Source organism: Oryzias latipes, chromosome 13 (genome assembly GCF_002234675.1).
Source record: "Oryzias latipes chromosome 13, ASM223467v1".
In the NCBI taxonomy this organism is placed as follows: Eukaryota; Metazoa; Chordata; class Actinopteri; order Beloniformes; family Adrianichthyidae; genus Oryzias; species Oryzias latipes.
This window is the reverse complement of record NC_019871.2, coordinates 20,307,646-20,322,274: the sequence shown is the minus strand read 5'-3', so window position 1 is coordinate 20,322,274 and position 14,629 is coordinate 20,307,646. Positions and strand designations below refer to the sequence as shown.

At 43.4% G+C, this 14,629-nt stretch overlaps 1 protein-coding gene across 1 annotated transcript in view; it reads left to right on the top strand.

Moving 5' to 3' along the window:
- Window positions 1-14,629, top strand: part of sorl1 (sortilin related receptor 1) — a 54,114-nt gene that overhangs the window by 26,799 nt on the left and 12,686 nt on the right. The window contains exons 14-36 of the mRNA XM_023961483.1: window positions 90-276; window positions 371-499; window positions 658-743; window positions 1,004-1,176; window positions 1,888-2,019; window positions 2,141-2,232; window positions 3,954-4,200; window positions 4,271-4,409; window positions 4,512-4,685; window positions 4,764-4,877; window positions 4,963-5,085; window positions 5,937-6,056; window positions 6,187-6,312; window positions 7,606-7,716; window positions 8,482-8,613; window positions 8,775-8,906; window positions 9,085-9,219; window positions 9,296-9,448; window positions 10,897-11,061; window positions 11,207-11,335; window positions 12,307-12,433; window positions 12,519-12,688; window positions 12,800-12,912. Coding sequence (XP_023817251.1) covers window positions 90-276; window positions 371-499; window positions 658-743; window positions 1,004-1,176; window positions 1,888-2,019; window positions 2,141-2,232; window positions 3,954-4,200; window positions 4,271-4,409; window positions 4,512-4,685; window positions 4,764-4,877; window positions 4,963-5,085; window positions 5,937-6,056; window positions 6,187-6,312; window positions 7,606-7,716; window positions 8,482-8,613; window positions 8,775-8,906; window positions 9,085-9,219; window positions 9,296-9,448; window positions 10,897-11,061; window positions 11,207-11,335; window positions 12,307-12,433; window positions 12,519-12,688; window positions 12,800-12,912 — 3,209 coding nt within the window. The remainder of the gene's footprint in view (window positions 1-89; window positions 277-370; window positions 500-657; window positions 744-1,003; window positions 1,177-1,887; window positions 2,020-2,140; window positions 2,233-3,953; window positions 4,201-4,270; window positions 4,410-4,511; window positions 4,686-4,763; window positions 4,878-4,962; window positions 5,086-5,936; window positions 6,057-6,186; window positions 6,313-7,605; window positions 7,717-8,481; window positions 8,614-8,774; window positions 8,907-9,084; window positions 9,220-9,295; window positions 9,449-10,896; window positions 11,062-11,206; window positions 11,336-12,306; window positions 12,434-12,518; window positions 12,689-12,799; window positions 12,913-14,629) is intronic.

Genomic DNA, 14,629 nt, shown 5'->3' with positions numbered 1-14,629 from the left:
CTTTGGATTTGACGAACCACTGAAGGTGTCTGAGGATAGGGGAGGATGCGGCTGGAGCAGCGTGACAAGCGTGTGCTTTGCTTCTCCAGGCGTGCCGTGTTCAGAGGCGGATTACAAGCGCTGGTCTCCTTCAGATGAGCATGGCAATGAGTGTCTTCTGGGCAGGGAAGTGACCTTCAAGAGGCGCGCTCCCCATGCCACGTGCTTCAACGGCGAGGACTTTGACAGGCCCATCACCATCACCAACTGCTCCTGCACACGACAGGACTATGAATGGTGAGGAAAACACTGGACGCAGAAACTTCTCCCATACTGTCTGTGATCCTCCATTCATTTATTATGTTTACCTGGAGTTTCCTTCTCTCTGCAGCGACTATGGCTTCAAGCTCAGTGAGGACTTGTCTCTCCAGGTTTGTGTCCCAGACCCTGAGTTTATGGGTGACCTGTATGCTCCTCCTGTTCCCTGTCCCATCGGTACCACCTATCGGCGCAGTAAAGGGTAAACTGCCATCATCAAATCCTCTTCTGTTGTGCAGAACAGCATCGTTTACAGAACTTTCATTTAAAACAAAATGTCAGCTTTGTGGAAAATCATATCAGGTATCTGCTGCTTCTGTTGCCTTCATGCCTTCATTGTTTCTCGCATTTGTGCTGCAGCTACAGGAAGGTTCCAGGCGACAGCTGCAGCGGTGGAGATGTGGAGTCCAGACTGGACGGGGAAATGCTGCCCTGCCCCATTGGAGGTAAAAACCACTTTCTTAAAAATCTGGATTTTTTTTTAACCCCTTTGTCTTAAATTTATTTTTATGTTAGTTTAAAAAAAAACTTTGGACAAGTTAAAGAATGCTCCAGATCATTTGATTTTTTGTTTATTGTGACAGCATCATTCAACCCCTTGTCATGCTGGAACAGCATCTTCAGCCGGATGTTGTGTGCGACAGCTAACATCAGTCCATCGCTGTGAGCCACATCTTCACTTTCTCTGCATCTCCTGTCTCTGCAGAGAGTAATGAGTTCATCCTGTACGCTGTCAGAAACTCCATTCATCGCTACGACCTGGCCACGGGCAGCGACCAGGCGCTGCCGCTGGTCGGCCTGCGGGAGGCCGTGGCTTTGGACTTTGACTACGACAGGAACTGCTTGTACTGGGCCGACATCGCTTTAGACACCATTCAGGTCTGACAGTCTGAGTTTGTAGAACAACTTCTACCTGTGTATTCATATTATGAGATGTTAGATTATTTAAACATATTCCTGATGATAGAATTATTCATACAAACTGTAGTTTGAACTTCCTGTTTCTGAGGAACAGCAGTGATACTTGTTTCTATTTGAATAGAGTAACTAAAACATTTTTGTTTTATATGGTAATTACCCTAAATAACTTACTTTTGTATTTAGTTGAACTTTCCTTAGTAGTTTTTTATCAGAAACTCCCTGTGGCGTTTAAACGATGAGCTTCATCAGCAGCCTTCAAACGAGGTTCATTACCCACAATTCTTTTCAAACAGCAAAGCTTCATTTCCAATAGTCCAGGTCAACCGTGATAAGAATCTTTTGATTCTTTTCCTCTTGATTTTGAACTGTACTTTAACTCTATGAACATTATTTAGAGCAAGATTGTTTTCACTGGCTTAGACCAGCCTCAGACAATGTGACCTCTTTGAACATCTGACACTTCTGGTGACTTTCTTAGATACTTTTCACAAATGTTTAATAATAGTGAAAAGAATAATTACATTGCAAGTTCCACACCAATGAAAACAGGGGTCAAGAACAGTTTTTGTATCTTTTAAGGAAGTACTTGGGCCTCAATGTTAAATGATAATTATAAAATTGTGTCAAAGTGTCTTTAGTACTAACCTGCAGCTCCTTGTCCTCCATCAGCGGCTATGTCTGAACGGCAGCTCAGGTCAGGAAGTCGTCATAAGGAAAGACCTACAGAATGTGGAAGCTCTAACCTTTGACCCCATCAGCAGACTCCTTTACTGGGTTGATGCTGGAGCGCAAAAGATCGAGGTACTTGATATGTGTAAAAGCCTTTACTCCTGTTTTTCTGTCACGTTTTACACGACATCAAGCGCTGGTTGAAGCGTTTGGAACCCAAAGACTGAACTGTCTTTGGGTTCTGTGTCTGAAGGTTTCCAATCCAGACGGGGATCTTCGTCACACGTTGCTCAACTCCTCGGTCCTGGAACATCCCAGAGCTCTGGTGCTGCTGCCTGGTGAGAGGTTAGTACCCCATTTCTACCCTCGTTAAAAACCACCAAATCTAGAAAATCAGAAAATAAAATTCATTAAAAATTTTCCTAGAAGTTTTTTCATAACAAATAAAGGCTTGAAGCAGAATTTTAAAAATAAAATAAATTTGATTCAAAGTTCTACTTGTGGAAGCTTCTTGGTTCTCAGAGAAACCCTTTCCGGAAGTTATTGATCAAAAATGTTTAATGGAATCAAAACAAGCTCATAAATTTGTAGCATTTTCTGAATATCTTAAGGAGACAGAATTTCTGTATTTTTTTCTGAAAATGAGTTGCAATGAGACTCATTTTTATGTCTGATTTCTACTGAAGTTGGGTCAACATTACGCCTTGGTCAAATTGCACTTATACTGGGGTTTGACCCTTACGGTGTTGTGTTTTTGTGTTGGCTGTGTCCGTGGAGGGTTGTAGAGAGCAGAGGCTGCATCTTAATGGGGAGTTCAGGTGTGTTTTCTAGTTCCCTTGAGGCTCATATGGCCACCTCAAGGGACATCATGACAATGGAACCTACCGTTGTCATGCGTGTGGTAAGTGTATCATGAAGTATTCATAAGATTATGGAAGTTACACGCACTTATGATGATGATGCACGTGGTGCTGTTCTGAGTTCTGGCTCCTTACTGACCGCGCACAAATTCTGCACAAACGGGGCGTGAACGTGATGTGTAGTTGCCTTAGAACACATGTAGGATGTTCACACAAACTACACTCCGATTGTCTAATCGAAAGATTTTGTGTGTGTGTGGTTGAAATGATGAAAAACCTGTGCGACATGCCCGTGTCTCACCTACTTCACCCTTACTTACCTTTTTGTGTTGGATGAGTTTTCACTATAACCTGTGGCCTGCAGCTTGCCGGTAAGGAAAAAATAGCCTGAACATGATCTCTCAATGGGTTCACGGAGTGATCTATAACCAACTCCTTGCTCTGTTCAGATTCACCCATTTTTCGCCCACATTAGCTTCCATAAGGACAGTTGTGACTAAGACTTAAATCCATCAGGGTTATTGAGGGAATAATCTTGTTTCACCTATGCTGCTTTCTATTTCCAGCTGACACTTCTGCAGAAACGTTTTTGCTTTCATTTTAGTTTTGCTGCAGAACAGCCAGACATGCTGTGGTTTTTAAATGTTTCCGCTTTTTACTGCTTCCTATTTTCATTTTCTCTAAAAAATTTTTACACTTTTGCTTTAGTGGACCTGCTTCGTCTTTAATGTCTCATTATTCTTCCTCTTGCAAAGGGGGAACTCTTTCCTTTTAACCCACTCAGATGAAAATGGTCTTTTTGGTGTTTTTAACATGTTTTTTGTGGCTTTTTTTCTTATATTTCTTTATTCAGTCTTTCATTTTCAGGAGCAGAGGAAAAAAAGCTGATTTAAAAAAATGTTATTTTTGCTGTAGAAAATACGCTGGACTAAGGGTTAGCGCCAACTCACCCACAACTCAGAGCTAAATTTCTCATTAACTCATGCTGCTCTGCAGAAACTGTCATAAAAAAAAAAAAACACGTTTTCTGATTTTGACAAAAACTGTCATAATCAGAATTCAAAGACTAAAATAGATCAAAAGATGATCAGAGTGTACTTTCAAGGGTTTTGGATGAATTTTTCGTATTGACAGTAAAGGTACTCATTTGAAATATAGTTATTTTAAGGTTCATTGTGGTTAATCCGGCCTCTGGTTGTCCCACAGTCTCATGTTCTGGACAGACTGGGGTGACAGAGCAGCTGGAGTTTACCGGAGCTTCATGGATGGAACCAACGTGACCTGCATCGTCTCTGAGGGCGTCCACTGGCCCAACGGCATCACCGCCGATGACCACTGGCTGTATTGGACCGAGGCCTACAGCGATCGCATCGAGCGGGCCGACTTCTCCGGCACCCACAGGATGGTCCTCATTGAGGGGCTCCCCCACCCCTATGCCATTGCTGTCTTCAAGGTACGTTTACTTTCCTTCTGAAGCAGAGCAGATCGAAGTTGTTCTGTTAAACTCAGCCTTCTAATTTCAGAACGATCTGTATTGGGACGACTGGTCCAGGATGGGGATCTTTAAAGCTCAGAAAGCTGGATCTCAGAACCAAGAGCTAATTGTTGGCAGATTGACGGGAGTCATGGATCTAAAGATCTTTTACAAGGGAAAGCACAGAGGTAAGAGACAGACAAAGACACCTATCCAGATACTTTTCCAGGAGCGTCTCTTTGTTCGTGAAGAGAGAGGTCGGCGTGGTGACGAGTGTCTGTCATCTCCAGGCCACAACGCCTGCGCTGACCAGCCCTGCAGCCTTCTGTGTCTGCCTCAACCCGGACACAAACACACCTGCGTTTGCCCAGACGGGGTTCCCATGGTGACCATGCCCGAAGGAGAGCTGCAGTGCAAATGTCCCTTTGGGTACCAGCTCCGAAACAAGACCTGCGTGAAAACCGGTGAGACCCGGCAGCGTCCTTAGAGAGCCGAGGAGTGGCTGCTTGGTCTAAGAGGGCTTCTTCTTTTTATTCCAACAGAGCGCACCTGTTTGCCCAACCAGTACCACTGCCGCAATGGCCGCTGCATCAGCAGCATCTGGAAGTGTGACAGCGACAACGACTGCGGGGACATGAGCGACGAACAGGAGTGTCGTGAGTACTCAGGACGGCGCCACCTTTAGCCCTGAAAGTCGACCTCTGTCCGAACAAATCCGAACACTTCTGCTATCTGTCTTAGCTACCACGACCTGCGACCCATCCCACCAGTTCCGCTGCATGGCCTCGGGCTCCTGCATCCCCCTGGCCTTCAAATGCGACCACGAGGATGACTGTGGAGACAACAGTGATGAAGAGCAGTGTGGTAAGGTTTGAGTTTCCTTTTGACATGATGCAGAGAATCTGAGGAGAATCAGTAGGGATGCAACGATTCAGTTTTGACACTTTGTATGTAAACAAACAGCTGGTTTACCAGAGAAATGTGGGGCTTCAGGATTTTCACAATAAAAGTCTGGATCTCCACCTGAGAATTAAAGAACTGTGCAGCAATCTCATCTTCAGCGAACTGAAGAAATGCTGCAGAAAATTGTTGTCTCAAACCTTTTTTCTAACCAAATAACAGATTGATGACCGACAAAATTTCTGCTCTTTCTTATTTATTTCTAAGAAAAAACAAGTCAAGTGTGATCTTGTGTTGAACTGAGGCTGCATATAAATCATAATAAAAATTGACACCAAGTCTTTTATTAGTGTTTTGTATTTCAAACATTGTTCAAAGATAGAGAGAACGTAGAACACGAAACCCCCCTCCGTTTATGGTACTTTTCAGTCTCAAACTGCAAACATATCAGTTGTAAACACCTGGTTTAGACCAGTGGAGTCGATGTACAATCTTTAATGAAATAACCATTTGATGTAGACAAATTTAAGACGTTTCTAGAGACTTTTCTGTAGAATTTCCTCTGAGAAACTTGAGTCGATTTCCTATTGGGTTTTTAGTTACATTAGGGATGGTTTTTGTTTTATATTCTGTGTTTAGCAATGAATAGATTTTATAAATATAAAAATCTTAAGAATAGTGGATCATCTGACCTCAGTTCCTCTATGATTGTTTTCAAAAGGATAAAAATGAAACAAAACGATGATGTTGAACCTTTCTGAAATGGAGGCATATTTGTCAGTAAACTAATGTCAAGGTATGTTTGTCTTCCTCAGAGGCTCACCAATGTGGACCCGGAGAGTTCACCTGCGCAAGAGGTGTTTGCATACGCGAGGCGTGGCTCTGTGATGGCGACAACGACTGCAGAGACTGGTCTGACGAGAGCAACTGCACAGGTTCAAAGAAACAGGGCGTTTGTGTTTCAGTCACCTTTAACCTGCCACCAAACGTCAGGAAAATGAGTCCAGTGCTCTGATTTTGCACAGGTGGAGAACACTCTAACTTTCTTTTCTTGTTTGATCCCAGTGGGCCACCATACCTGTGAGCCCAGCAGCTTCCAGTGTCGCACAGGCCATTGCATCCCTCTGCGTTGGAAATGTGACGGTGATGACGACTGTCAGGATGGCTCAGACGAAGATCCACAGTTTTGTGGTGATCAAACATTTTTTAATAAAAATAAATACATCGGAAGTGCTTATTTATGCTCAAGTGCAGCACTGGTTGATTTGAATTTATATATTGAGGATTAGGCTTCATTCACACAGGCGAACTATCAAGAACATGCTAAAAGTGCATTCTTGAATGCCTACTTAGAATATGAGGCCCGGTGCAAAATGTGCGAGTTTACCTGAGCTTCATGTACGCAACCAACGTGACCTCCATCGTCTCTGAAGGGATGCAAATCCTGCCAACCCTCTCTCAGGCTTTTTCTTCACCGCTCTATTCCAGTACAAGAAAGACTTGGTGTCATTTAATTCTAGCCAGGCACAAACCGCAATATTAATTTCTTCTCCATGGCCAATGTTCAAGCGTGAATTAATTCAATGTCCCTGATTGCTGAAAGTTCAACTTGTGCAACGTTTAACGCACGTTTAATGGCTCGACTTGTTGTACATAGAGCTTGAAAACGGTCTTTAAAACGCTTGAGCGCAAACGCCTGAACTGCGTATAAGGGAGTTTATATAGACTTCTCATTGGAAATGTTGTTTAAACGCATGTTGCTGAGGCTGGTGTGAACGTACATTTAGACTAGTGGTCCCCAAACTATGGCCGGCGGGCTGGATTTGGCTCACCTCCACATTTGGCTTGGTCCCCAGAACAATATCTGGGACGCATTATGATACATTATGATTTGTATCTGTTGGAGCCGTCTCAACTGATAGCAAGCAGCAGTAAAGCTTTTACTGATGGAGAGTTTGTAAAGATGTCTTTGAATGTTGTTGTGGAGGAGGTGTGTCCTGAGAAGGAAGATGTCTTTAATGCAAATCAACAGACGCAATGAGGAAATCAGGGGTAATATATGCCAAGCTGCAGCAGAAGACGAAAGAATTAGCCTTTTTTTTCATTAGCACTGGATGATGGCATGCACGTGCATTGGTGAAGAAACCAGAGGATTATTTGGTCATTTTTTATTTCAGGAGCAGTGTTATTTATTTCCTGACCTACTTCTCTGTGAAGATCCGAGAAAGGGTTTTTTAAGACTTGGTCATGTGTGGCTTTCTGGAAAACCATAAACAAGTTTAGGCACCCCCGCGGCGTTCAAACCTTTTCTGTTACAAACAGACATTGGCCTTCCCATTGGAGAAAAAAACGTATTTGGTTCTCACAGGAAAAAGTTTGGGGACCCCTGCTTTAGATGAGTTCCAGAAGAAACCAGTCTCTAGAAAATATGTTTTAATTAAATTTTTTCTAAACGGTTTTTAAAATTGTAATTTCTGCTTCCAGAGGGGACTCAGTGTAAAGGTTTCTTGTGCTCCAACGCTTCCTGTCTGCCAGCAGCAGCACACTGCAATGGCGTTAAGGACTGTCCCGATGGCGCTGACGAAAACAACTGTGGTGAGTTTCTGTCTGCTGGTGCATCGCGAGTTACAGAGTTCTAGAAATGTTGTCAAAGTTCTGCTGAATTCATAACAAAATAAAGAATGTGTGTGTCTTACATTGTTATACCTCTGGGGAACACTGGACACCATGTATACGTTCAAAAACCCACGTTCAGCACATTCTTGAACACGCCACACATGCCTGCTGTGTACGTAGCGTGAAGAAATACACTGAAAGATCTTTCCAGGGGAAAACACAGACATAGATAAAGCTTTAAAGTATTGATATAGATAATACAGGTAGATAAAAATGGTAAAAAGCACTTTACTTCCTTCCTCTGAAGGCCTAAAGCCCTTTACAGTCCCAGTCCCATTCAATCATTCTCACACACATTCCCACACTGATGACTTTCACTGACTTTGCTGTCGAATACTGGCGCCAACCTATAACCACCAGGAGCAGTGTGGGGTTTGGTATCTTGCCAAACCAAACCTTCGAACTTCCAATCAGATGTCGACCAACCTACCTCTGGACCATGGCTATCAGTTGTTTTTATGAACTAAAATCTGTTTTTATTCTTTAGATTTTTTTGTATAAAATGTTTGGCTCTTTCATTTACAATTGTAATTATTTCATTCAGGAACCTCTAATGGCGAAAGGATTTATTGTTATAGTTATAGTTCTATAAACTCATCAAAGCTCGCGTATATTCAGGCCTACAGGAGTTTTGCTGGTCTGTTGGGATGTCGTGTGATGCTCTTGTCTGTGTTTCACCTGCAGATCCTCTCTGCACTCGTTACATGGAGTTTGTGTGCAGGAACCGAGCCCAGTGTCTGTTTCAGTCGTTGGTTTGTGACGGCATCAAACATTGTGAAGACGGTTCAGATGAGGATGCAGCGTATGCTGGATGTGGTGAGAAACATGTTTATCCCACAGAAACATCTGATGGACTCATGAAACAAAAAAAACACATATTTTAAGTTCATGTTTGTAACTGAGATGCTTAGTCGAGAAAAGCAGCTGCTTTTCCAGAAGGGGGTTGGGACTCTAATGGTTTCCGTCTGCTCCGTCAGCCACACCCTCGGAATTTGGGAAAGTGTGCGATGCCTACACGTTCCAGTGTGCCAACGGTGTTTGCGTTAGCCTGGAGTGGAAGTGCGACGGCATGGACGACTGCGGGGATTACTCTGATGAAGCCAACTGTGGTGAGAACCTCTGGAATAAACAAACCCACCAACACACATAAAGAACAGTTGTGATGCATTTAAGGGCCAAATAACATAAAAAGTGAAACATTTTTTTAGTTCTGCAACTCGTCCCTGTCAGAAGTGAGTGTGTGTTTTTTGAAGCAGCTCCCATGATGCTCGCTGTTCTGTCATGTAGCTGCTCCCACTGAGGCTCCAGGCTGCTCCAGGTTTTTCCAGTATGAATGCAGAAATGGACGCTGCATCCCCACCTGGTGGAAATGCGATGGCGAGAATGACTGTGGAGACTGGTCAGATGAGGCTCTGTGCACAGGTGAGAGCCTGAAACGATAACTTGCTTGTAGAAATTTGTTACATCTTAAAAAAGAAAACCTCTGTCTGTGCCATAGGCGGGGTTACTCCTCACACTGTGACTCCAGGTCCCACTACATGTGCCTCTAACCGCTTCCACTGTGGCTCCGGAGCGTGTATCATTAACACATGGGTGTGTGACGGCTACGCTGACTGCCGCGATGGTAGCGACGAGCTTGGGTGTCCGACAGGTACTAGTGTCGTCTCTCAAGTTTAGCCTGGCTTTGTCTCTGAGGTCATTTAAGTTTTAGTCTAACAAACAGAGACTCAAATCAAACGTCTGAGGCCTAAAGGAGAATAATTACCTCCTGGTCTGGGCTGCAGTGCGCTCAAATGTTCTGTTCAACCCGACGCCAACAGGTCATCCTCATGGACACTATTTATGCTGCATTCACAGAATGCGATTTGCACGTCAAATTTGGTGCCTCTTTTGACAAGCGTCAAATTTGCTGTTCAACGTTTTTTCTCCCAAAATGTGTTCATAAACTAAACACGCGTGGGAGAAGCAACTGTTATAAATTGGTAGCCTCATCAACTACATGGAGGCGTTGACTGTTTATCTGTATACAGTATATCATTTACTATGTATAGAATCCTCAGCATTTGTGTAGATTTTTTTGAAGAGTTTTACAAAATCTTTGGTAATCACCTCATTGAAACTGGACGTCCGTGATCCTACGTTCACACCAGGCATGTGACGAGCATCCAACAGTGCGCTTTTAGCGCGTTTACATTTAGCATACAGTGTTCACGCTGGACTGGCGCTACACAATACTAGTGCATGTATCTACAGTTGGAGAAGGCTTGTTGCGAAATGGCGAGGCGGTTCAAATCTTCTGAATCTCGATCCAGACCTTTTTCTTCACAGTTCAATTCCGATATATGAAAGACTTGGGGTCTATAATTCGGGGCAAAAACCGTAATCATTCATTTGTCCTCTATGATTACTTTTCAAACGTTTGGCACTTTCATGAATTGAAAAGGCTGTCACCCATACGTCACTACCAAATCTGAGTCCTTGGTTGCTCAGACCTCAATTGGTCTAATTTTCAACGCGCGTTCCACAAACACTGGTTTTGTACCTAGAGCCTGAAAACAGTCATAGAAACATGCGTAGTGACATGTGAATGTGAGCATTTGAGCTGTGCATTTATGCACGTTTTACATAGACTTGTGAACTTAGCTTAACGCACAAATCACATCGGTGTGAAAACTGCTTAATTAAAAAACACAGTCCACTATTTCACCTGTAAAACAGTTTCCTCAGAAAGATGGAGGGAAATCAGTCGATGATTAAACAATGCTGCTGAAATATTTCGGTTTAAAACATGTTTGAACACCTTCTGTCAAAACAACGAAACATTTCCTTTAAATACTAACAGGTTCTGACAGATTTAACAAATATTTCTGCTAATAAACATGCTTAGGTTTGAGGTCGAAAGTCTCCGTTCTGTTTTTGAACAAATGTTTTTCTGATTTGTTGTTCATTTCTAAACACTAAAATGCAGCTGAACCCCACTGACTGAAGGTCAGTGAGCTTCAACAGATGAAGGTCCTGTTGGAGTTTATGAAGCTTAACCTGCTCAAGCTTTGATGAGCTTGAATTAAACTCCACGATCTCTTTCTGGTTTGATCACAGTGAATGGCACTGTTACGCCCGCCCCCACCCAGGCTCCTCCCCCATCCCCTGGCCGCTGCAGTCCAGGTCAGTTTCTGTGTCACAGCCCCGCCCACTGCATCCCAGAGTGGCAGCACTGCGATGGCCTCTCTCACTGCCCGGACGGCTCAGACGAAGTCCACTGCCGTGAGTTTCTTTGTTCATAAAAAGTCACCGCAGACTAAAAGTACCGGTACTACAGTGTGACGTTAATTCATGCAGAAGAAAATGCGACCATCAGCCTGTTGGAGCTTTAACTTTTAACAAACTGTGGTGTGTAATGTGTTTGAAGCGACCCTCGGGCCTCTGGTCTGTGTTAACGGCACCCGGTGCGCTGATGGGGAGGCCTGTGTGCTGGACGGCGAGCGCTGCGATGGCTTCCTGGACTGCTCTGACCACAGCGACGAAGACAACTGCACCCGTGAGTCAACATCCCATTCAAAGTTTCATCCAAGTAAATACTTAACACTCTCCACCAAAATACCATTCCTTTGACAGGATAATACTCAAATACAAGTACAAAAAAGTAAAATTCCCTCAAAAGAACTCTAAGTACTGAATTAATTGTTACTCTTTTGTTTCTGATCTCGGTTCTGATCTGAGTCACTGAAATTAAAATCAACCGTTAATCTTTACTTTATTTTAGTCCAGTAGTAGGGCTGTGGATCGTTACTTGGGAGCGATCTAATTCGATTCAAATATCAAGATCAATGATTCACAGGTCAAATTGTTCCTATTTAACTGTTTGAATGGCTGCTTTGTGAAGGCCATTTTACTGTATGTATAACATTAAAATAACATGAATTGAAATATCATCATTTAGGCCTTTATGTAGAACAAGAGATGAGAATCAACAAAGCACAGTGGTATTTATCACTTTAAACAATGTCACACTCAAGTTTTTTTTTGTCAACCTCCCAGTCAACTTCAGCAGGAAACAAAACATACACATCCCTGTTGCTCTGGTTCATCTCGGAACAAATCCGGAAAATGTTCTCCACAGTTTTTCCATCCTCAAAGTTTAGCCGACTACAATTCCAGTTGATAGATGACAAGAATATAGTAAATGTAGACACAGCAACCGCTCAGTAGAAATGGAACAACTAGAAAAATTAAAATCAAATCAAGCTTTATTTAGATAGCACTATTCCTATCAAAACACGACACTACGTGCTTTACACGTAGTTAAAAGATCACTGGGAACTCTAAAAATAGATTTAAAGATGTTCAGACTGGTCCTTTAAAAAGACTGATAAAGGAACACAAATCTCAATCATTTTATCTGTTGCTGCAGGAATCTACGTTTTCTTCCTGTATGCAAATGTGAATCCAGTGTTTGCATGAAAATATTTGGAAAGGACTTTGTCCTTTTTGACTGGACTTCCTTTGTAGCGGACACACGGGTGTATAAGGTGCAGAACCTCCAGTGGGCGCAGGACTTATCAGGTGCCGTCACTTTGACCTGGTCTCGGCCCAAAAACCTCCCTTTGAACTCCTGCTACTTCCTGATCTTCTACAGGTGAGCCTGGTCCCCACACACGTGGCGAGAACCTCCATCTTCTTGCCATCCATGTTTGTAACATGATGGGTGTTCTTGTGTTCAGACTCATCGGTACGCAGCAGTGGAGCACCATGAACACCCACAGCAACAAGACCAGCTGCAAGCTGACCGTTTTACAACCAGACACCACCTACCAAGTGAAAGTGCTCACTCAGTGCCTCAGTAAGCTGTACAGGACCAACGACATGATCAGCATCCGGACCCCAGAGGGATGTGAGTTCCTGAGTTATGGACTGATCCGCAACCACCAAAAGCAAACATTAACGGTTTCATGTTATCTTTTATCTGAATCGTTCCCCCCCCCCCCTGCTGTGGACGATGTAGTGCCAGATCCCCCCACAAACCTGCAGCTGTCCTGCCTGAATAAGGAAGACGGCACGGTGAAGGTCTCCTGGGATCCTCCCAGCAGAGGGCACGGCCTGATCAGGGAGTACATTGTGAGGGATTCACAGACCTGATGTCCAACTGAATATGCTGGCCTTTAAAAGGCGTTTTTTATTTACCGTCATTTCCGGACTATAGAGCGTACCTGATCATAAGCCGCAACCATTACATTTTTAAAGGATAAAACATTTTGTAAATACAAAAGCCGCACCTGTCTATAAGCCACATGTGCCCACATTGAAACGTGTTGTAGAATGAGGATGTGCTGAAACCTTGTGCTGCGTGTGTAAGAAAGCGGACGGTGCGGGTACTTCGGAGGTAGGGGAGAGCGCGTGCAGCGCAAAAGGGAGCGCTCTCACTCACTCTTGCTCTGCTCTGGCCCCTTCCACTTACACACACAGCTCGCTGACACACATACTCATTCTACAACACCTACAGTCAGGACCATAAATATTTGGACAGAGACACATTCTTTCTAATTTAGTTTCTGTCTTTCTAATTTAGTTTCTGTGTACATTACCACAGTGAATTTTAAATAAAACAACTCAGAGATTATTGAAGTGCAGACTTTCAGCTTTTATTCCATGGGTTGAACAAAAAGATTGCATAAAAATGTGAAAAACTAAAGAATTTTTGAATTAACTCCAAACATATTGACAACTTATAAAATCCAGGTTTGTTGTGAGTTCATCTCTGAGTTTAGATACTGTTTGAGCCTGAATGAGTCATAGAGCCAGTTGTGATAGTCCTAGTGTAACTCCACAGTCCTCAGGTGATGGTAAACCACAAGGACTGGATGAAGAATCAGGGAAGTACCAGTTTGACATTATCAGGCCTTCAAAATGCTTCACGTTCTCTTCATTTAACAAGATCAGAATAAAAGGCTAGACGTTCCAAACAAGAATCTGGTTATATCTGGACTGTGAAATGAGGCTGAATAAGTCAGGAGTGTTCAGGGAAACCGTGTGCAGGTCTTATGCCTTAGTCACATGCACCCGTATGGGGGTTGACCTGTACGGGTGCTGTGGGTTTTTGGGTTGTTCGTAGAGAGTAAAGGGAGTGCAAATGTGTCTTGCAGTTCCCTTGAAGCTCTTACAGTTACCTCAAGGGACGTACCATAGAACGTACCATTGTCATGTGTGTGGTAAGTGTATTGTAAAGTATTTCTAAGGATAGTGGAACTTTCACGCACTGATGATGTATGGGTGATGCTGTCAAACGGTGCCCTTACTCCACACTCTAGTCGTTTATCAGGTGTTGGTACTGGCTCCTTACTGACGGTGCAATAATGCTGGGGTATGCACGTGATACGCAAGTTCCCGTAGGACCTGCACACTAACTCCACTCTGATTGTCTAATTTCCAGTGATGAAAGTCTTCCGGGAATTCCCGGAAATCCGGGTTTTTGAGCAAACCGAACGTACTTTCCGGGAAATAAAGACCTGATCTCTACGGACAAATCGCTTTCCGGATTAAAAAATGGTCTGAAATCAGCTAATTTTAGCTTTATTTTCTATATTTCTCCGCAGATCGCTTCCTCTATGGTCGTGGCCATCTCTCGTCTTCCCGGCCTAATTGACCAATGACGGGACGTTTTAGTTGCTTTCGGATGCGTCGACGGGTCTGATTGGCTCTGTCTGCACCACGTGGTCAGCGTGACTTGCTTCCCTAGAGACCAAAACTGGCGGACCCACGCTAAACTTTCACAAACACATCTGAAGAGTTTGCGATCAAATTTGTGTTAAAATAATGGCAGGCATCGTCATTATTG